The sequence below is a fragment of the Schistosoma haematobium genome, chromosome 2 (genome assembly GCF_000699445.3).
Source record: "Schistosoma haematobium chromosome 2, whole genome shotgun sequence".
NCBI classification, from domain to species: domain Eukaryota; kingdom Metazoa; phylum Platyhelminthes; class Trematoda; order Strigeidida; family Schistosomatidae; genus Schistosoma; species Schistosoma haematobium.
In genome coordinates this window covers 37372240-37396128 of record NC_067197.1, presented here as the reverse complement: position 1 = coordinate 37396128, position 23889 = coordinate 37372240, and the positions used below count along the sequence as shown (strand labels likewise).

Here is a 23889-nt window from a genome sequence, read left to right as displayed (position 1 = left end):
TAGTAGTAGTAGTAGTAGTAGTAGTAGTAGTAGTAGTAGTAGTAGCAAAATCAAATTATATCTCAATGTAAGTTATCATGAATGAATATAGGCTACACCATATGTAACATGTATTCAAGGAAAAAATTATGGCTATTCATATTCACATTTTAGAAAAGGAAGCTGCTATTAAGTTGGATCATATATATGTTTGATAGAAAGAAGATCTGAGTTAAAGGAATCACACTACTATCAGTACCAGGAAAGATTTTCAACAGAGTGTTGCTGAACTGGATGAAAGATTCAGTAGACGCACAACTTTCAGATCAACAGGTCGTGCACACACCAAATTGCGACACTATAGATCATCGTTGAACAATCGCTTGAATAGAATTCGTCACCATATATCAACTACCTTGATTATGAGAAAGCATTTAACAGTGTGGATTGGAGGACATTATGGAAACTTCTTCGATACTACGGAGTACCTGAGACAATCGACAATATCATCCGAATTCATACGATGGGCTACAGTGTAATGTGGTGCATGGGGGACAGCTGACAGATGCATTCCAAGTGAGGACCGGAGTCAGGCAAGGTATCTTACTCTCTCCTTCCTCTTTCTTCTGGTGGTCAACCGGATTATGAAGATCACATCTGACGGGAAACACGGAATAAAATAGTAAGGTTGGATGAAACTAAACGGTTTGGACTTTGCAGATGACTTGGCCCTTCTATCCCATACATATTAACAAATGCAGATGAAGACAACTAGTGCACCAGAAGTCTCTGCATCAGTAGGCCTCAACATACACATGGGAAAAAGCAAGACCCTAAAAACAACACGGAGAACACCAACCCAGTTACATTTGTTGAAGAATCACTAGAAAGGTGGAAATTTTCACATATCTGGGTAGCATCATCGATGAACGTGCAGGATCTAATGCAAACGTAAATACAAGGATCAGCAAGTAAGGACAGCATTCCTACCATTGATGGACATATGGGACTCAAAACAACTGACAACTAATGTCAAAGTCTGAATCTTCAATACGAACGGCTAGACGGTCTTACTGTACGGAGCTGAAACGTGATGAACTACAATAACCATCATCAAAGCGTACAAGTATTGATAAACAGTTGTCTACGTAACATACTCAATGTCCGCTGGCTGAATAACATCAGAAACAGCCTACAGTGGAAGAGAACAAACCAACTTCCAGATGAGGAAGAAATTAGGAAAAGATGTTGGGAGTGTATAGGACACACATTGATGAAATAATTGAACGGCATCACGAGAGAAACGCCAACTTGGAATCCTGAAGGAAAGCGGATGAGAAGAGGCCAAAGAACACACAGCATTGAGAATTGGGAGCAGACATGAAAAAGATGAATAATATCTGGAAACAACTGGAAAGGAGTGCTCAAGACAGAGTCGGATGGAGAATGTTGGTGAGCGGCCTATGCTCCTGCATGAGGGGTAACAGGCGTAAGTAATATCTTTTGATCTGTTTTTCATTATACTACAAAACTAAACTATTTTCCTGATATTCCCAAAATTTTATTTTCACTTTTTAATCTGACTGTATTAAACTCTTATTTCAATCATTTGTGTTAAATAATTTATTTATGAACACAGTTACCATTAGCATAAGCATCTTTTGCTTAGATCCTAACTGATATTTCAGTACTATGTTTGTACATAATCTTCACTTGCATCATGTTACTCTAGTGAAATTTGTGTCTAAAGCAAATTCTAACAAACCTCAATTCTAAAATCATGTTAAACCTTAATTGTATATCAATTTCAAAACATTATTGATTGTATTCAGCCAATGAGAAGCAGGTATATATAAATGGTCAGTACTTCACAACTAACAATCATCTGTAATCATATTTCATTGAAGACTAACATAGTCAAATAGGAGAACGTGCATTGCTGAGGAGTCCCATACTAGGACGAAACGGCTGTCCAGTGCTTCCAGGTTTTCCATGGCGGTCTAGCTTCGATTGACTCATGATTTCAACTAATGAAATTTCTAAAATCTCCACAAAACCTCTTCTGAAAAACAATGTATATTTTGCTCAAAATTAATAATCACAGGGTTTGAAAGAGGAAAATAATAAATTGATTGTTGAGAATTATATAACAACAACAATTAAACATCTATAATACTGTTGTAATCAAATGAATCTTTATTATGACAAGTATATAAACCTGCTCCATGTTTATCCTTGATGATTGTAAAGGAATCAATCACTTGACCTTTTCTTTCCTTTAAAAATGTTAAAAATAAACACAATAAACGTTAATTATGAAATACAGTTAAGCTGAATCATTCATTGTAAAAACTATAAAAGTTCTGATCAAAAGCAAATGATATTTAATCTTAAGAGTTAAATGCAACTGTTTTGTTTTATGAAGGTTAGTTCTATTAAATCGTTGTTGATCTATAGATTTGGTGTTTACTGTTGAGTCGGCTTCCGAGAACTACAACGGAGTCTCCAGAGGCCTTAAAGGAGCCGAAGATTTCCAGCCAATCAAAACACGATGGAGCTTTCTAGAGTATCAATGTGGCATACTACTATTAGTCAGTAGCATAAGATGTTCTTTAGCGGATTGGCCAATATATAATGTTGATTTAACAAATGCTAATATCTGTAAATACCTGTGATTTTCTGTACACTTTGATTCTTACCAAATAAACACTTCTCCAGCTTTTCTTCTGTCTTCTGATTTGCGACGGGGAAGTTAAGCGTTCTAGTGTCATAGTCGTAACCCGTATTCTACGTTAATCAAGTAGCGAACTTAACAATTACCCTATCGATTATGCAATTTATATATTATTTCGAGTTGATTATCATTTATATGAATAAATCGATAGATTATAACATCCTGACTAGAAAATAGAGTATGATATATCTTACATCATAAAGTCGTGAAGTACGAAACAGAATATTGCAGTAAACAACATTCAGAATAGTTTTCACTAGTAAAAGTGTAGAACAGAAACTGTTCCTTTTGTAAAGGTTTATATTGTTCGCATAATTGAATAATTACAACTTACCAGAATGTTAGGAAGCTCTTATAACAAAAAGGGATAAATGATTGACTCAAGCATCTCATGTGTCACATAAAATGATCATATAAATCGAGCTGATTTTGTCGAGACAGGCTAGCCTAGTTTTGATCATGGTTTGATAGGAACAATTTTGAAACTTTCATTTACACATAAATAATTAACTAATTAATTGAAGGTTTATTCTAAGTTCAAGCACTTCTTGATAGAATTCGAACTGTTCATTATCAGTAATCGATTGATGTTTAGTTGTGATAAATAAGAACTAATCATTTTTACATAAATATTACTAAAAAGGATAACAATTAGTCTGTCGGTATCATTACCAAGGTTTGGCATGATAATTTCGAATAAATTGAGCATAGGATAGATTTAAATAAAGCCAGAACAAATATTGATGCAGAATAATATGAATTCATTGTATTTCGTAGTTTCTCATCAGCTACTTACAGCCAAATATGTATTAGAATTTTACATATATATATGGAGCACATACATTGGAAGAACCGAGAGAAGAGTACATGTTCTCATTTATGAGCATGTTCCAAAGAAATTGAGGATGTGAGGGACTAGGGCTGTCAACAGTGTAATAGCTCGGCATTTACTTCACACAGCGTATATCATTGACATTCCTCATGCTTTTGAAATTAGTTGCAGACAAAGAAATACGGCTTCTCCCCGTTTAGCCGAAGCGATCGTGATAAAAAAAACTCAAACTGGATCTATGTATTCAAAAAGAGACATTAATAAACTTATTACTTCCCTGGTAGTCCATATTTTTTTGGTCATTAGTTTTATTTTGTTAATGTTTACTTTGAGTTATATTCTTCTTCCATTACTGAATACTTAAACCACCTCTTCACTCATACATTTCCACTCACTTGATCCTCTTAAATTATGTGAACTCTTCAAAATCTATTCAATTATTATGTAACCCATCTTATCAGTTTTGAATTCCATGAATCGTATGTAAATCCTTCATTACTTCTAAAATTATCACACAATTTATCTTATCTGTCTTTGAACTCCACTCAACTATTACATCACCATCCTTAATGTTTCTTTGATTCTAACACCAAATAACCTCTGACCTGTCCTTGCATATATATATATATATATATATAGTTATCATTGATAACCTTTTTAATTCCAATCCTTTACGTTCACTTATGTCTATTGTTCCATACTATTTCTTACTTCAATGTAAAATCCTAATACATATTTGGTTGTAAGCAGCTGATGAGGAACTACAAAATATAATGAATTCATATTATTCTACATCAATATTTGTTCTGGCCTTATTTAAGTTCATAACGGGAACTAATTGCGTGTAATTGGATGGTTTGTTATGAGGTAAACTAATATTTTTGTAACAACTCAATGAGTAGAAAAACTAGATTTTCTGACGCTTCGTAACTCAATGGCAGCTACTTCATGTCAATCTTGAATTATTTCGATCTGTTTTTTGATTGATCGCATATAATATTCTTGCATTGTTTCCTTTTTATTATTTAAACTTGGATTAATTTCGATTTGATTATTTATTCTCTGAAGAAGTGGCTTACACCAAGTCACGAAACATCAGAAAATCTAATTTTTCTACTCATTGAGATAATACAAATATATTATTTTATTTATAAAATAATAACGAGTTATTTTTGAGCGATTAGTTATTATTCAAAGGGCACCGCTGAAGAGTCCCATAATAGGACGAAACGGCCGTCCAGTGCTTCCATGTTTAGCATGGTGTTTTAGCTTCAATTGACTCATAATTTCAACCATTGGTATTATTCAAACTGTTGGTTTTCCAAACTTCAGTGATAATATTACAACTGGAGTTCATAATTATAGAATATCAAATTTTTACTCTCATTAGATAAACTTTCCACTACCTGAAAATCGCAGGGAATAAAACGTTTGTTGTGTGTTTTTGGAGATTTTCCGTTTATCATTGAAGCATAGATTGAGCTTATGTATGAAATCAAATAGTGCAGTTAATTTTGGTGGGGTTTTGTTCTCTGAGCTGGATGGTTTGGTCGTGGTCAGAGAACAAAACTCCACCGAAATCATCCACCTGAGCTACAAATCTTCTCCACCATCTCAGTGCAGTTAATGTTTATAAAGTATGCTGTTGAATATTTGTACACATATAGATTTTCTTTGAATAATACATTCTATATTTGATTAGTTGATAAAAGATCATTTTTACGGTAGGAAATAAACAAAACTTATTTTGCCCATCGAACTGTTTACTGTGATCGAAAACATCACTGGTAATTCAGTTAAAAAGTATTTTTCTTTTGGTGCATCATCCCCTGCATAAAATAAACATAATAATAAATTTCCTAGTATGTTATCCATATGAGTCAAAGTTTGATACAGTCAGTTAATAAACTTTCAACATGGTTTATTGAAGGATTTATCTACAGTTCACTTCATATTACCAGGGTTATTTCAAGTTGATGACGAAATGCTTGTTTCATAATTCCAACTTGATACATCGACCGATAGGCATCCTACTTTGTTATTTGTAAATACACATAGGAAATACTAATAATTTCAGTATTTAAATAAATAAGAGAATAACATTTACATTTTCCACTGAAATTTGTTCAATTTCTAAATGAGTAACGTTATGTATCGTCATTCTAGTAAATCCGAAATCAGTTGTTCGAAATGCTGACCAAGGTTTCCCACCATATATAAATGTATCTTTACCTTCATTTGATCCAGCAGCTCCACTAACAATATGTATTGGAGCGTTTGAATTATTGTATGAATTTTGACTTGTTGTAGAATTACAAACCTGAAATATGAACATTTGATTAGTGATAATACTGAAAAATTATTCAATGTTATTGATTTAATCGATTTTATTTATTTGGACTAATAAATATTGGTACAAAGGTGCACCAAACAGATATGCGGCTCATAAAGTATCCGATTTTTGTGAGGGCTGAGATACTGTACGGGTACCCACACTGAAGCAGGTGGTCTTCTTAGGGGCCACACCCTCAGCCTTCGACCTAAGGGAGTGGAGCGACGTCAAGAGATGCAGTCCCATGGTAGCAGGTGACCAACAATTGGTCCATACGTCATTTATTGCCTCACGATCCTGGAGCCCATGTGCACCATTGGTTTGGAATCGGGGTTTTCCAACTCCCCTAGATGAACCCTCCATGTCCACCAGACAAACAAATGGAACAGTTTATCCAAGTTATACAAGAAGTATTAAGTATACTATGTGTTAAAAACATTGTCATTGGATGTAATATGCTAAAGATGTAACCATAGGAAATAACTACACGTAACTAAGATATTTATTCAATAATATTGAGTTGATTATTGAATATATTGACTAGTTTATATACACACATCAAAGAGTTTAATGAAAATAAGTAAATATAATTGTAGATTACATCATGTTTATGAATAATATTTGACTAGTGTTCAATATAGTTGGAGGAAAATTAGGGGCGGCCAAACCAAAACGTGGCATCAGTGTTTGGAGTCACTAACTTCTGGTCTGAGCCATGTTGGTAGATGCAGACTACTTGGTTTTCCATGGTTTCTAGCTTTTATTGACTTATGAATTAAATTACTAGATTAATACAATCTCCACAAAACCCCTTTCCGATAGTGATAAAATACATTGTTAATGAGTAGTTGGTTATTTGTAATTTATGCTGAAGAATGGTTACTGACATGAAACATAGATCGAGTATTTCTTGACAATCAATTACAACCGCATGACCTATATATAGAGACTTACGGTTCTGTTGTAAACTGGCCAAAATCTCTCATATGAGTGTTCATGACCAGCAATGATTAAATCCACACCATACTGATAAAATAAGCTTTCCAATCCCATAAGATATACAGTTTTATGATGGTCAGGTGATATGTCGAATCCGGTGCGTACAATATTGTTTTCAAAATCACAATGCATTGGATCAAAATTATTTGAACAATACATTGGTCTGTGACCTATTACAATAATCCATGGATGATTTTTTCGATTTTCTGGTTTATTCGCTTCCTTGAAAGAAATAAGCGCGACAAAACTGTCTGTCAAGTAAGTATGAAGAGTGAAATTATAAACTTATGAAACTCAAACATGTATATGATACACAAAACATTTCACTTCAAAACTCTCACAAATGGAACACAAAACATATAATGAATGTTTAAATCAACACGTTAGAGGAATGGTAACTACGTCCTGTAAATCTAACAATCTTACAATGAATCTAAGAGAATTGACATCTTATTTGTTTTTTTGATTGGCTTTCAGGGTTCCGATGAAACTAAGCCCATGATTTTGGAATGTTCAAATTTTTGTAGTTTACATCAAACGCTACTTTTATTTAGGCAAACTTTGAAAACTAGGAAGTGATAGACCGCTATGTCATTCTAATATCAGACTAGTTCGAAATGTGTATATATGATCTACCATGGATCGAACTCATCTAGCTCACCAAACTTGCATCTAACATTTTACATAATCAACTAAAATCAATTCACGATGTTGTGCAATCGTCTTCTATTTATTGCAGTAGTAAACTAACTCATAGCTACTGTATCTGAATCGTAACAATCATAGCTATCCATTACAACTTTTAGAATCAAGTCTCAAAATTAGTCACCGGTAAATACATGATTATTGTCAATGCAGAAGGATTATGAGAATTGTTCATATAAACGTACAAATTTACTAACTTACTTGCAGATAATCAAGTCCTCTTGAACTATTTGTAATTGTAGTAATTTGAAATGAATCTTATAACGATTATATTGAAATATTTATAACTTTAATGACCTACTGTTTCACAGATTTATTTGTCATTATATAGATATCTAATTTACATATTACTATTTACTATCAGTTGAGTTATTCATAAAAATAAACTTTCTAAACTAAAAACCTATTTAATAGTTGAATTCATGAGTCAATTAAAGCTAGACCATAGTGAAAAATCTGGAAACATTGAACGACCGTTTCATCCTAGTATGGGACTCTTCAGCAGTACGCATTCACGATCCCGCCTAACGAGATTCGAACTCGAAAGCTTAACTTCTGGACCACTGAGCCGGCATCCAACGGTGTTAATGTCTAAATTCAATCAATCCACAGTGTCAATGTTGACAACAGTGTGAGTAGTATAATTTATTCACTTTTCAAAATCCATATAAATAAAAGATTCAGACACACCTGAGAGATTTTTTTTATTTAATTAACTAATTTAAGTTAAAATACCAGAGTTATATTTTAAAAGGTTCGATACTCCATTGTGAATTTCTTTCAACGACAAACTTTTTTATCATAATTTTAATAATCATTTTACTTTTCTAATAGTATTGTGAATCAAACGGATAAACTACCGATTTACATACATGGTGGTACACCAAAATACTATGTCAGTTACAGACAGTGAATTGTTCAAGTGTTTAAAGTAGCATAGAATTTACTCATCTGTAAGAAATAATTTTATCTCATTTATTGGTAAGGCAGATGTTTATCTTTGTAGACTTGATCTTCTCATGTGTTGTCATTAGTCAATACTATACAGCTGTCAACGTATACATAAAAATTCTATCCATCTACATTACGTGGATTCTTTTTATAGACATAATTCTATAACCTTATTGCGAATTCGATGGAGAGAATCAAATTAAAACCTAAACATAAACACGATCACAAATCAGGTTATTTATTAGTGTGCATGACTAAAGTTATGTAACTGACTACCATAGTAACTAATCCCCTCAGTATTCAGTGACATATATATATCAATATATATATATATATGTTCAAGCAAAATTCCATAAACTGACCGCTAACTTACTAAGCATAAAATTCAGAACATATGTTTCTTGGTGTAAAATTAATACCTATTCAAATAATCATAATCCAATTTTAAGTGTGCCATTTCTCAAAACTGTGATATCCTAAAGTTTATGGCGAGACTCTAATTTATGGACGAGCCAATCAGGATTAGGATAAGGGTTTTAAGATTTTGGCGCGAAATTCACTCATCCATTTGGCCAAATAGCGTCTTGGTATTTTAGCTTATGTCAGTTGGTGATGAGAAATCGTAAATTTAATTCCTAACCCTAACCATCGATTGTTAATCATAATATTTATTCTTCAAACTGCTTTATAACCATCATTTAACCTTAGTAAGTAGGTAAACACTCTCAGAGTCAGTTTAGCGTCACTCGATTGTCGTCCATAAATTATAGTCTCACCAAATAATTTATTTCATATATGATGATATTTTGGAATACATTAATGTCAGTTTCAAAAAGTTAAACTTTTGATAAAATTAATATTTTCGTTTTAGTTATAGTTACTGACTATTCTAGTTTAATGAGGTAAAGTGTCATAGATTTTGTGTGACGAAACCTGTTTTAATTTATATTTCACTCTAACATTATTGCAATTCAGGATTCACATTATGCTTCTAAATAGACTAGAATGCTTTTAATGATTTAGCCCAAAGCCATTTACTAAGTATTATTCAATACATATTTTATAGACAAACTACAATTAAATTCATTTTGTATTGTTTGTTTGAATCTTTCCATTGATGTTTAGAACTGCAATTGGTCAGTCTCTTATTCGCATGTATGTATCTTGAGCGGATCACCTCAATACTGTCTTAAGTCACAAGCATTATAAGCAAGGATGAATGGAAGCTAGCAGTGGAATCCTGGATGTGCATTTCGTCCTATTCGGGAATAGTCAGTTGGGTTGGTTGTTCAATGATTTATCAATACTAAACTGAATTTCTTATGAATGATTAATTATCTTGACTTTTTCAAACAAGTTTGTGAGTCGCATTTGTTGTAAGCTTTCTAAAAGCATCACCGTAGACAAAATAAGACACATAGCTTAATGACATATTATAGGAGATTAATCTTACTTGTAAATCTTTAATCAACCAATCATATTGCATCACTAATGTTTTCCATCCATAAAATAAAAAGTAATATAATTCACTAGAAAATGCCACAATATGCGCAGGTCCAACGTTAAAACTAAAAGTGTATAAAGTATGACAATACGTTTCTCATAACAGTATCCATCATGAAGGCAAATGAAAATAAATTAAAAATGTGTTGTTAGTTCATTTCGGAAGTCATTCAATCTCTTGAACTTATAAGAATTCAATTATCTTTATAAGTTTTTCTTGTAGTGTAGAAACCTAATGAAAGCATCATAACTTAGTCGACTTTTATGCGCGTTTCTTTTTTTTGCTGATATATTTTCAATCACTTTTACCGTCTTATCATCGCTGCAAAAAGTAGCTGACCCTTACACATACGGATCATCCAAAGTGTAATGCGATGTCTAGTAAAATCTGAATAAAACTCTATCAAGAGCAAAATATCAGGACAATTCTATTGGATGCTTACATCTTGATATTTGGATCATAAGCTTGGTATGAGCTGAAAAATTGTTTAGCCAATAAATTAGTAAAACATAAATCTTTACACATGGATCAACTATTGGTTTTATTAAAAAGCTTCTGTCTATTTCATTTAAGAGATATATGAATGATCACATAGTAAGCTTATTTATATTTTGCTTAATATTGTATGAGTTTGTTAAAATGATAATATCATCTGAATAATAGTTCAGGTGGCTTGCTTGAATATCTGGGTTACCTGTTCCTGCTATATGAATATTTCAACAAGTTATCTGTTTTTGCTTGTTTTAGCATATCATAGTGTCCATTAACCGCATAACCTATGTAGGCGCGTTTATGAAAGGCTTACGACTTCTCACTGCACCCGAATGCCCTGGTACGGTCGATGGTGTGGAGAGTCTGCTCTCCCTTTCCAAGTGCTCTCACTTGGTCACGCGTATATAGCCACTATCAGGTAAGTCCTACTCAATGCCTTCTCGCACCAGGAGTGTTCTTTACGAAACTGAGAGTACAAAAAGTGAACGTCCAGCGATTTAATCGGGTTGGAGTACCTTGATTCCAAAGCAATGGCTTGCATGGGCTCCAGTATCCTGAAAGCTGCCATGGGACTGCATCTTCTTACGTTGCTCCTCTGCCTTATGGATCAGACCTTTAGGTCAAAGGCTCTGAGTGCGGTCCCCCTAGGAAAACCACCTGTTTCGGTCTGGGTGTCCGGGCGATATCCCAGCTGTCACACAAATCGCATTATTTTTGTGGCGCATATGTATTCGGTGCCCCTTTGTACCAATATTTATGTGTTCAAATAATAATAATAATAAAGTGCTCTACTTCTTTAGCATCAACATATTTGGAACATCAAAACAAATGTATAACTAATTGGTTTCAAAGGCTTAATTTCTGTTTTAATCGGACATTAATGAAACATTGAAAAAAAGTGATATAAATTGGCAAGTTGTCCATTTACATTGATAAATTTTCTTAGTATAATTAGATAGCAATATTGATTTACCTATAAAATTGTGATTCACCATCACCTCCAGGCATTGTGAATCTTGCTTTGTAATTTGAGAAATTACTAAAAAAAAAGCGTTTATTAAAGAAGAAAGTACTAACTAGCTGTTAAATCATGATAATCTATTTCTTTATTTTAAGGAATTATTGTCAATTGACTTTCTATCAACTAGTAATCGTGTACTTAGTACAAAAACGTTTCTTTTATTTACCTAGTATTGTATTAACAGGACTAGGAGACAACAGCCGCATCCCTACAATTAAGGAACATATGGGACTTAAAACAACTGTCTGTCAACCAACATCAAAGTCAGAATCTTCAATACGAACATCAAGGCAGATCTACTGTACGGAGCTGAAACGTGGAGCAGTATCACAACCATTATCAAAACATACAAGTATTGCTAAACAGTTGTCTACGCAAAATACTCAACTAGTGTTCATCGGATACCATCAAGAATAGCCTTCTGTGAAAGAGAACAAACCAAATTTGAGCTGAAGATGGAATTAGGAAATGACTTTCGAAGTGGATAGGATATACATTGCGGAAATCCTTAAACTGCATCACGAGGCAATCTCTGACTTGGAATTCTGAAGGGAAACGGATGAGAGGATGACCAAAGAACACATTGCGTCGATAATTGGGAGCAAATATGAGAAGGATGAATAGCAACTGGAAAGAACTGGAAGGGATTTCCCAAGACAGGGTTGGATGGGGAGTGCAGGTGGGTGGCCTATATTCATCCACGAGGGGTAACATGCGCAAGTAAGTAAGGAATTTTTTAAACAGAATACATTACTGTCAGTATTCAGGTTGGTAAAATTATATAACAAGGCACCGATGCATATGACTTTATACACAACCCATTGATACTATAAAAGTAGTTTATCTATTTTTTAACAGTTGGACATTAACACCATTGGATACCGGCTCAGTGGTCTGGAGGTTAAGCGTTCGAGCGCGAGACCGAAGGTCCTGGGTTCGAATTCGGCGAGCAAGATCGTTGGTGCGCACCGCTGAGGAGTCCCATACTAGGACGAAACGACCTTCCAGTGCTTGCAGGTTTTCCATGGTGGTCTAGCTTCAATTTACTCATGAATTCAACTATAAAGTTAAAAGAGCCCAATGTAAACTACTGTCAGATGTAGGTGACTTAGTTAAATCAGTTTTTCAGCAGTCGATAACAAAACCAAAATTTATATTTCCAGTACGAGATGTAAAAATCGTACATATTCATGCTTAATCCTACTGAATCGAGAACGTTTTTGACATTGCAGTGTGGATTTTATTTTCACATCTGATTGAGAAATTATATGTCAGCCAGTTGAAAATTGTTTAGCTCAGCACTGTTCATTCACTTAATTCATGTTTTCACCAAGTTAATATGTTAGTGTACAATGCGATGGATTTCAAAATGAATTACAATTATTGAGATCAAAAATTGTCATACTGTGGTATGTGCTACTTATGTCCACATGAGCAGTATATAACGCTAGTCAGGAATAGAATGTCTAGAAGCAGAAGGTTGAGAAGATCGAGGAGGGAAGAACTGGAACAGAAAGCAATTCGTATGAAAATGCAGGAACAATGAAGTCTGTGACACTTAATAAACATTTTGCATATGAAGTATTGGAGTATGGTCTTTCTATTTTATCAAGTAACTCTGGTTGTCCTCACCTGTGTTCTCCTTCATCACAACACTACTGTTTAATTTTCCTTGTAGAAAACTAAGAACCTGATTGAAAATAAATTAAACAAAGTTTGTTCACTTACTAAGCAGCTTCATGGTTACCAACACATGTCATATAAGGAACTTTTGATGCAATTGGTTGTATATTACGCATAAATTGATCACCAACTCTTGCATTATCCTGAAATTTTAGTTTCAACATGAAAAACATGTATCAAATCATTGAAAGACTTTTCAACGTTACTTTTATAAGAGTTAAAATATTCAATTGCGAAACACAAAGGTTACAATTACTAACAATGTAGTGCAGAAATTGATGTTAAGCATTTTTATCAAGAATTTACTATACTGACAAAGAACATCTTGTTTAGTTGAGTATCATCAGTGGAGAAACTGTAAAGAATTAAGGGCAGCTGTTTGTGCTATTGCTGATCATGTTTCCAATGACACATCTTGATGGTTTTCATATCTATCCAATAATAAAATGACTTCTAAGTTTGTTATCCCTACATCTACATTTTCGACTCATGAATCAAATGAATGAAGTACATATCTACCAGTCTATCAAATTGATTTTATTTTCTCATATTGAAATATTAAAATTCAAAGAATGGATAGTAGAAATATGTTATCAGTAATTTCAATAGTTGAGATCATGTGTCAATTGAGGCTAGACCACCATGGGAAACTTGGAAACACTAGACGGCCGTTTCGTCCTATTGTGGTACTCCTCAATAGTGCGCATCCACAACCCCGCCTCGCGGGATTCGAACTCAAGACCTATCAGTCTCGCGCGTGAGCGCTTGACCTCCTGACCACTGAGACGTTTCCTAACGGTGTTAGTGTCTAACTTCAACTAGTCCACGAAATCGAGCGACACATCTCAACTAGTGAGAATACTACAATCTCCACAAAACCCCTTCTGACATTTATCAGTATTTGTTATACTGTCGGTTGCAATGTTAAGTCCACATTGATTATCCTAGCTTACACACTTTGACCTTGTTCATTAATCACTTATCAACCTTGACTGATTTTATATGAGCCTATGTGTGTGCATTTCTCATCTTACTCATTACATGTCTGTAACCTATTTTTTTGTGACTAGAAATATCGATTAACGCTTGATTAAATCGAGTTGGCTCACACGCATTCTCCACTGCGCGTTATTTTGCTTCTCTCACTCCTCTTTACTTCCTTCACATCGTCTCCCCGATTGTCCAGATCAATGAGTTTACAAAATATATGTATTCAAAATTTCATTGTCGTATTTAACTTATTTAATTCTGTTATTTACTAACGCGATTCAAGTCGTTCATTATATACGAGGATTGGCGACATATATATATTTCGACAGCAATCATTCGATAACGATCATTCGTCTGATCTAATTGGAGTCAGATATCCAGGGGCCACTGAACATTTTTGTAAATAGGTAAGTTCATGAACATTTACTAGCGGACGTTTTAGGTTAAACTTACGAATGATTTTGTCAGAAAGTGAAGCACATTGTTCTAATTTCTTTCCCAGAATAAAGAAGCTATTTGTATAGTTGGTAGATAAACTAACATACAAAAGATTTCTATTCAGCTATATTACTTCTAAATATGATTTCACGTATTACCGATCATTACTAAAGTTATTTTCCAAGGTTTATACGCGTTTTAAATAATTTAGCCTAGAAACTACCATTAAAATATAATTAACAAAGTATACAAATTATATAACCAGCATTATTCATGTACATAAACCTTTTCTGGACAATAATATAGAACACTTAATGGACATTTACTAACAAATATAGAAGTGACCGTTGGTTATACTCTTGGATAGTTCCAAAGGCTGTTACAAACTGGAAAACGACATTTTTCTGAAGTCTCATGAACACCGTTGGCATATGATTGCCAAAAACCCTCAAATAGTGTTATATGTGCTATATTCCATCCAGAGATATTTGTTTACCAGTATTACTCCACTAAAATACGACATCGGTCTTTAGCTAGTGTTTATGTTATTAATAGGTTGAATGTTAGTTACTTACTGAATCCATATTATAGGCAAAATCACCAACATGTAATACCACATCATAACTATTTAAATCTTTGACTTGATGAATTAATTCGGGTAGTGAAAGTGCATCAGTTGTCCCCATATCTCCATAAACTGCTATTTTAGGTGACCAATAAGGATGAGATGGGAGAGCACGAAATTTCAAAACATCTGACCAACCATCTGAACTACCACATTTATAATCTGCAAAGCGAAAAATATATGATAAGCCCAAAGACTATCTGAGTTTGACATCTGACACTGCTACTTAAACTGAAAAATCATTTTAGTCCTCAGTTAATTACTAAGTCATTTGAAATAAAATGATATCGATTACTTCATTGCTTATGCTTGTGTGCTAGTAAAGAGGTAGCTTATGCAGAAACTTTACTAATTACGATAAAATTCATCTAGTACAACTAATCTTCTCTCTGCTGAGAGGAAACTTTCGACTCAGAATATTATCGACTCTTTCAGGGATGTTACTAATTCGTTGTCTATCACCTAATGAATTCTCATAGACTTGGGATATTAACTAGCGAACGGCGGCCATTCCTAAATGTGTCTAGTCTGTTGGTCGTACACTGTCAGAGAAACTATAGAGTATGCTCTTGACTTTAGTTTTAAGTGTTTCAAGGCGATAAGCAATAAATCAAAAACCAAAGTTTCATGCTAACTATTATCTGAAACCTCTAAATCACAATCGTACCAGATAAAAAGTGGCATTCAGTTTGAAATTTCATTGCTTTCATCCTAATAAACATTTATTTAGAAAGGTTTTTATTACTGTTTGGGGTCGCTTACTCCAGGTCTAACTTTCTTCCTCTACCCAGGATTGACATTGCGATAATCCTACTAGGACTTAGGACAGAATTACTTATGTTAGGAGATTAAGTTCGATTAATTTATGATTTGTCTAAACTCAGTGTTGTAGCCATGAGAAATCGACGACTCAGCATTTTTCAGGAGAGCTATGAATAAATGCTGTCAGATATGATTCATTCATAACAAAGAGATATATATTCAGAAAGGTTATCATATTAACAAACTGTGGATGTCAGTAAAGAAAAAAATCCTTTTTATTTATAGAAGGATTTTTTAAACTTACAATAAGTTGTATTACCAATTAAATCGGATAAGATCACTCGATGTATATACATTTTGCGTTGTTCACGTCCTCCATCAATAAACTCTTTAACGTAGCCAGTACTTTTCATGTTTAACAGCATAGTACCATAGAGTACAGTTGAACTCTCTGTATTTTCTTGTGTAACCCAAGTAATACTTATGGTGGATGGTTGCTCTATGATACAAAAATACTATTGTTTATATGGTGTTAAACATGTTCACAAAAATGATTCATCAAAATGAACAATTGAATCATGTTCATAGAAACAGTTAACACTGTCTCAGTGCCTAGCTATACAGAAGTGTTATACGACATTTCCGAATGATTTCTATTATGAATAAACTGGTTTACTATTTAAAACCTCCGTTTGTATGTACTAAAATTTCAACTTAGATGCACATTTGTATTGAAAGAAAAGTACTCTATCAACGTCAAAAATTGACAATAACTTTAATTAAATTGATCATTTAGTATAATATTAATAACAATGGAGATGGACGCGCAATTTCGTGGATTGGTCGAGGTTGGACATTAACACCGTTGAATGCCGGCTCAGTGATCTAAAGGTTAAGCGCTCGCGCGCGAGATCAAATGTGCTGGGTTGGAATCCCGCGAGCAGGATTGTGGTTGCTCACTGCTGAGGACTCCGACAATAGGACGAAACGGCCGTCTAGTGCTTCCAGGTTTTCAATTGTGGTCTAACATCAATCGGTCCATAATCTCAGTTAAAAACATAATAATCTCCACAACAACATACTGTTAATAATAGTAATAATTATATCATTATTTTTCTACCGAACAAAATCTATTCATCATTTACTCAAAATAATATGTGTGTAATATACACACTCTGAACACTTTCTATTGTCTATTTATACTGTGGTGTGCGCTACTTATGCACATAAGTAGTATATAATGATAGTCAGGGATAGAATGTATTTCATTAGAAAATCGAGAAGGAAAGAACGGGAACAGAAAGCAATTGGTATGAAAATGCAGGATCAACGAAATCTGAGACGATAGACTGATATTTGCAAATGAAACAGTCAAGATTGAGACAAGTGATTGATATTTCGCAAATTAAGCATTCACTGTATGGTTGTCAGATCTTAGTGAGATATTCTGTAATATTGTATTCAAATACGTTCGTTTGCCTCCATTTGTATTTTTGATCACTACAATGCAAAACTCCATTTATATGTTAACAAAAATATCGGTTATATCTAAATGTCCAATGCTAACTTAACGTTCGGGAATCAATACAACTGTAGAGTACTAGAATCTGAACCCTTTGTTAATTTACTGAAAGTATATCTTTAATAGAGTGAGAACAAAAATTGGTGCAGAATAATATGAATTCATTTTATTTCGTTAAGTCTTCATGAGCTGTTTACAATCTATAATATTTGGAAACCAGAGTTATTACTGGTATTGACGTACCTATACATAAGATGGTGAATAATGATGAATATATGTATCATGATGTAGCGAAGATTCCGATAGAGTTAATGAGGTCATATAATTTTTGGTTAGAAGAAATAAAATTTGGGAGAGAAAGTACCGGAACATTGAAATAGAGATTAGAACTGATGGAGTTAACAATTATTAGATGATTGCGTAATTAAGCAACTGAAAATAGATCAACGGTAATAAAGAAAGATATGAATTGGAATCAGTCGGTTATGAATGATGTAATTCTAAACTTCGGAAAGAGTTCGAATAATGAATGACGTAGTAAGTGGAAACAGAAAAAATAATAAAAAAGGGGGTTTTAATGTTACCGTGACAAAGAAAGATCTATGAATGTCTCTTTTTGTCACAATTATGTAGACAGCTTTTCGTTGTTGTTGTTGTTGAGAGTATCGATGTTAATAGTTGATTTCACCATGGTGCTTTCCTATATTTTGTAAAACATATATTTTCATTGCTGTACAATGATTAAGCTGGTATAAGTCATTAGTCGTACTGTTTTCTGCAAAACATTTATTAAAACATTTTAGCTAGTCTAATGTATTTGATGAAAGATTTTAGTAACCAGCTAGAAAATTACTATTCAGTTGCATGTGTTTGTTTTACATAGAATTAAAATTTCGATGAAGTTGTAACTCAGTATAATCACATAACGGACTATTCTGAAAATGAATGGAGGACATCCTACAGATGTATTTCAAGTGAAGATCGGTGTCAGACAAGGCTGTTTACATTCACCCTTTAACTTTCTTCTCATGGTAGAATGGATTGCTAAAAGCTTCACATTTCGAAAAGAGCATGGAATACGAAGGACAGCTCGAATGTAAATAGACATTTTCGGCTTCGCATATGGTTCAGCTTTTCCATCCCATACACATCAACAAATACTGGTCAAGACAGCCAATGTATCAGCAGCCACTGCATCAGGCAGTCTCAACATACAAATATATGGACTTAATATGTCGTTACTTGTAAAATAAAGTGCCAGTTATATAATATACTCTTGTGGGCCAGGGTAATTTTAAATTGGTTTTCAGGAGAACCAGACACCATCCGGACTTTCACGTAAAAACCCAAAAAGTACAGCTCAACCCCGTTAATCGGGGGAACCAGACGCCGTACAGGCTTTAACGCTACAATCTGAATAGTACAGCTCAATCCTGTCGCGCAACCACACAGGTACCAAGCACCCTGGTGGACCATTCGCACCATTCATATACACACACACTACGTGTATAGTTATTCCGATCAATGATCGCGTGAATCAATTATGCACAGCCCGAACAGGCCAAAGTTGACCTATTCCGCTTACACGACAGTCAAACTCGTTAATATTAGCAATGGCGGCATGCCTTACAATGTCCCAATGACAATGGCCCTCGGGAATGAATATACTTTTGGTTGAATTTTTACCTTAAAATAGCATTGTAACTTAAATCTCTCGAGTACTCAAGCTATTACTTCATAGAGACTCCTAATGTAGGCTTAGAAAACTATTAATAAGAAGCTGATTGATAGACAGGTTACAATCCAAAAAAACAATGATGTACTTACCTCCTAAAGCAATATGTATTTGCTCTGGTATCTGTGATTCCATATATCCGTATACATTCCAAGTTCTAACATGATACAATTTAAGAAACAATGGTATAATAACTAGAATATACATTTTATACTAACACTATTATTAAGTTTCTATCTTAATATATGGACATGATATTTATATATAAATGGATAAGATAACGAACTGAGTGTTTAACAGTGCACTTATGTTCCAAGGTCATGTTTTATGATATATCTATTATTACTTACAATTCTAATCAATAATGTTTAGCTCTGATCATATATGTATATAGACTTTGAACACTTCCTGTTTATCTTTTGAAGAATAAACAGAGACTACTAGTTATATTTAGATAGAAACATAGATTTTGTTATTTGTTGAATTCTATTTGACTTCATACAACATGCGATTAAATGACAAATAGATTAGACGAAGCTAAAAATATTCCTTCGAGCGTCAACTATTTCTAAAGATTATTAGAGAGGGAGTTTGTGGAGACTGTAGTGACTTTTTAATGGTTGAAGTAAGATCACCACGGAAAACCTGAAAACACACGAAACGGTCGTTTTGTCCTAGTATGGGACTTCTCAGCAGTGCTCATTTAATTATTTCCAAAGATTCACTGATAGATTTATCTATTTATTTATTTAATTTACTGTTTCGTTTTGAACTATCATCCAATATTCATTATTGAATGTTCTAAATTTTTGTTACTTGCAAATAATTAATCTACATGTTATTGTGAAGTCTTAGAAGTATGAATAATTCCAAGTAATCCGTGAATAAATTCATTTGGTATTGTCTACTTGAATCTTCCCATTGATGTTTAGGACTGAAATTGATCAGTCTCCTGTTGACATATGTGCATACTCTGCATGCTGCCTCGATAATGCCTTAATACACAAGCATTATAAGCAAATATGTCGCAAAAAAGTGACTAATAGAACTTAGTAGCCAAGTGGATAACGTGATGTTATTTGATTCGAACGGTACTGGTTTCCAGACCTGGAATAAACATCAGCATTGCGATGCAAGTACATACAGCTGACGAGTCTCAATTACGACGGGACGTGTGTCACGGATTCCACTATTAGCCTTTTTCCATTTTTAATAAGTGAATAATTTGACTAATATTTGTGATCCTTGTAGACATGCTACAGGGTGAACAGATTGCCAACGATAAAAATGGCAGTTGTCTTTAGCTTCAACTAAAGAATCAGCTTCAGTTTTATAAGATTACAATCGTTGTGAGTGCTATTTATACTGAAATAAGCAGTATATGACGCGAGTCAGGAATGAAATGTCTATTGGCAGAACATGGGGAAGACGACCAAAGCAAGTAGGAGTGAAACCTTGATGCTCATTTTTCAGTGACTATTTCGTGTTCGTGTGGTTTGTTTTAGGACTCCACTTTGAGCTATTTATACTCACAAACCTGTGAGTTAGCCAGTTGTTTTTGGTTGACACACAGTCGCAACTGCTCAGAGAAACGGATTGGTAAATGTCATGCAATCGATTCCTAGGATTAGTAATTCTGTTTGAGTGATTCACATGAATCAGGTCAACACACTTCACAAATTTCTATTCAAGTCAATCGAGATTAAGGTTGCTGTGTGTTGCGGACTCGCTCTGCTGTGTCCTCATCAAAATTGTTATTGTGATATGAGGATCGTGGCCTGATGTGGCGAGGTGAAACTAGTTCACAGTGAGGATTATTCAAGAATCGATAGGCTTTACTGTCAGTTGATCAGGTCACATGTGGGTAGATAATGGCGTTGAACGGTTTTGTTGAACAGCGAAACGTGTGATGGTTGTTGTGCAGGTGACAATGACTGTGTATTTCGAATTACTCGTTTGAGTATTGTGAAGCATACGTCGAATTATTCAGAGTCTAATTCGCATATAAAAATGAATGTTTGCAACTCGTGTGTACAGAATTTCGACCGGATTGCCAGCCCTCGTAAACATGTGTGATCAATTATCGGCATAATCGATGATGGACTACAAACAAGTTGGTTTAGCCCAACGATTGAAACAAACAATAGCGAAATCCTTGCATCATTGCGCAGAGGTACTGTTTAGCATATAGTCGATTTTATTCGAGTTCCATTCTGAAATATTCTCACTCAAATAAATGTGAATCGACTAATCGTCCTTCGTTAAAGCCTGATTGATATTCTTCAGGAAGATCAAGTTTAATTTCCTCGACTCACCTGTTAAAATTCCGACCGTGTTTGAAGTGCAAATACACACGAATTCAGTTTACAACGCTTTTGGTCAGAGGTGCCGTTTGCAATACAATGCACACATATTAGGCCACAACCGTCATCACCGATCACAACCCTTCCTATTTACCACAAACGACAATAATCTATGTTGACTGATGTTTCCTGTCCCCTAATTGCTGTTGAGCATGCTATTCGTGTTGTTTTGTCCCCGTTCAATGAACTGCATTCTCATCTGCCTTTTGCATACTGTCGTTGTTCGCTTATGTATTGAAATCAGATAGAGCCTGGTAGGCCAGAAATCCTACTTCTTTTGACTTTGACCGTGCTTGAGAAGATGAAGAACGTGGTACTAGAATGGTGGTGCTGAAATCATGGTGTTTGATAAACGAACACATTTCGATGCAGAAAGCAATGTCACATGCCATAGATAAAGACGTCAACGTTAATTGTTTGGAGATATGTGTTCAATGGACTGGCGCAATATGGATTTTTTTCACACCGAATATAACAGTGAAAGCCGTGACTTGAAACGAGCATTCGCTCAGCAGGTGCAGTAAGACAACGTTATGGAAGGTAAATAATGCCACTCGAAGCCATTCCATTTTACAGTACTTCTAATAATCTACGACTATGGAGAGAGAAACATGAGGACAGAGAGTAGAGTTTGACAACACCCAAAGCAGTCGTGATGCATTCGACAGCTCAGTGAATGAGATATATTTTGTCTAAACTATTTAACAAGGGGAAATAATGCAAACGTAAACTATCAGATTGATTAGAGTTTCGAAAAGAATGTTGACAACGACATCTATGAAAAATGTATTGTTTGAACAACCCGGATAATATAGTGAAATAAATAATCACTGGTGTGACAACAAGCATAACAGTATCGAAGCAGGAAAATTATCCTAGTTGCGGGAAACAATAGTGTATATTACAATCCGGAAATAAAGCGTTTTGTGAGTCGACTTGTAGTAAGACAATGTTGTGTTGTTAAACGGTTGCAATTTTTGTGACTTGGTCAACCAAGTTAGTTGTTGAAATCAGTCCTGTGATTTGCTATCGTTACCTATCTCCAATTCAATATTTCTACCAATGAATTTCTCAGCTAACTTCAGCTCTATTCTCAATGTGATTTCCATACTAATGAAAATGTATGCCGTTTGTTATTATGTGAAACCCCACTATGAATTGACGTTGAACAAATATTGAGAAATGTTTCGACACACAACTCAGTAAAATGATTCAAAGGAAACCAGTCTATCATCGAAAGGGTAGAACAGATTTCCATTATTTCGGTTTCGCATGTTCTCAGAAGTGGCGGAATAGTAGAGCGAGTGACATGGTGTAAATGTAGGATATTCGCGATGGCATTTTGCTGGTTTGAATTTGGATGGAATGAAAATCCCTCTATAAATCTTGCGATTGCTTGACACACTAAGTTAGTCTTTCAAATGCGACTCCTGTGTAGTTGTAATGAATGCAAACTGGAGACGATATTTTGCAGAGTTACATCTAGAATTTAGATTCTTGCTATTCCGCGTACAAATTCAGCACTCAAACACTTGAACCCTCCAAGCCGCAAGTCTGTAGACAGAAGACAGGTGGGAAGAAATCTTATTCCAAACAGTGTGATATATGGCACAAGACACTCAAGTATTTATATTATCTAGTATGAATAAATGTATCATTAAATCCATCTAATGTGCATGCAGTGGTTTCAAGCATTTGTACAATCAGGAAGCTACACGTGGTGTTCGTATGCTAGATGAATAGAAATGGATAGTCAAACAATCACTTTTTGTCATCACATCTATTTTCTCACATTTATTTTGCTCTATTCACCGTTTTCTTCTACCCATTATATTCGTAGTACTTGAAGTATGCATTTGTTTCTTGATTAAGATCACAATAGTAAAACAATCAGTTACCGCATTTTTTGTGATGCAGGAAATTTCGAACATCACTAGTTATTATAACTAATTCTTTGTCTAATAAAATTCAGAATTTTACTAACCTATGGTTACCTTCATGAGTATTTTGTCGGTCACTTGTGAGTGAGACTAAAGAATGGAAATTATAATTGGTGCTTTGTAAGGACATTTCGTCCTTAAATATTTATAACATATTAATAATTGAGCAGTAGGTCTCAATATACACAAAGGGAAAAGCAAGATTCTCCGATAGAACACAGCATGCACCATTTGTAGCGACCGAACAACCAATATTCGGATGGAACAACGGACTGACAAACC

General features: G+C 34.3%; 1 protein-coding gene across 1 annotated transcript; it reads right to left on the bottom strand.

Annotated features, from left to right (window-relative positions):
- Positions 1–1711: 1711 nt before the first annotated feature.
- Positions 1712–19966, bottom strand: ACP7_2 (Acid phosphatase type 7). Its single transcript, XM_035733109.2, has 9 exons — positions 19397–19966; positions 16352–16546; positions 15236–15447; positions 13278–13375; positions 11502–11567; positions 9986–10100; positions 6832–7098; positions 5653–5865; positions 1712–2255 (listed from the first exon to the last, which is right to left on the bottom strand). Exons 1-9 carry the CDS (start codon positions 19509–19511, stop codon positions 2139–2141), a joined length of 1398 nt encoding a protein of 465 aa, XP_035589565.1. The 5' UTR covers positions 19512–19966; the 3' UTR covers positions 1712–2138.
- Positions 19967–23889: the final 3923 nt, after the last annotated feature.

Coding starts and splice junctions, on each gene's coding strand:
- ACP7_2 (XM_035733109.2), bottom strand. CDS start 19,511: ATGTATATTCTAGTTATTATACCATTGTTTCTTAAATTGTATCATGTT. Junction 11,568..13,277: donor GGTAACCATGAAGCTGCTTA/GTAAGTGAACAA, acceptor CTTTTTTTTTAG/TAATTTCTCAAATTACAAAG. Junction 7,099..9,985: donor GGTTGATTAAAGATTTACAA/GTAAGATTAATC, acceptor ATTTCTTTCAAG/GAAGCGAATAAACCAGAAAA.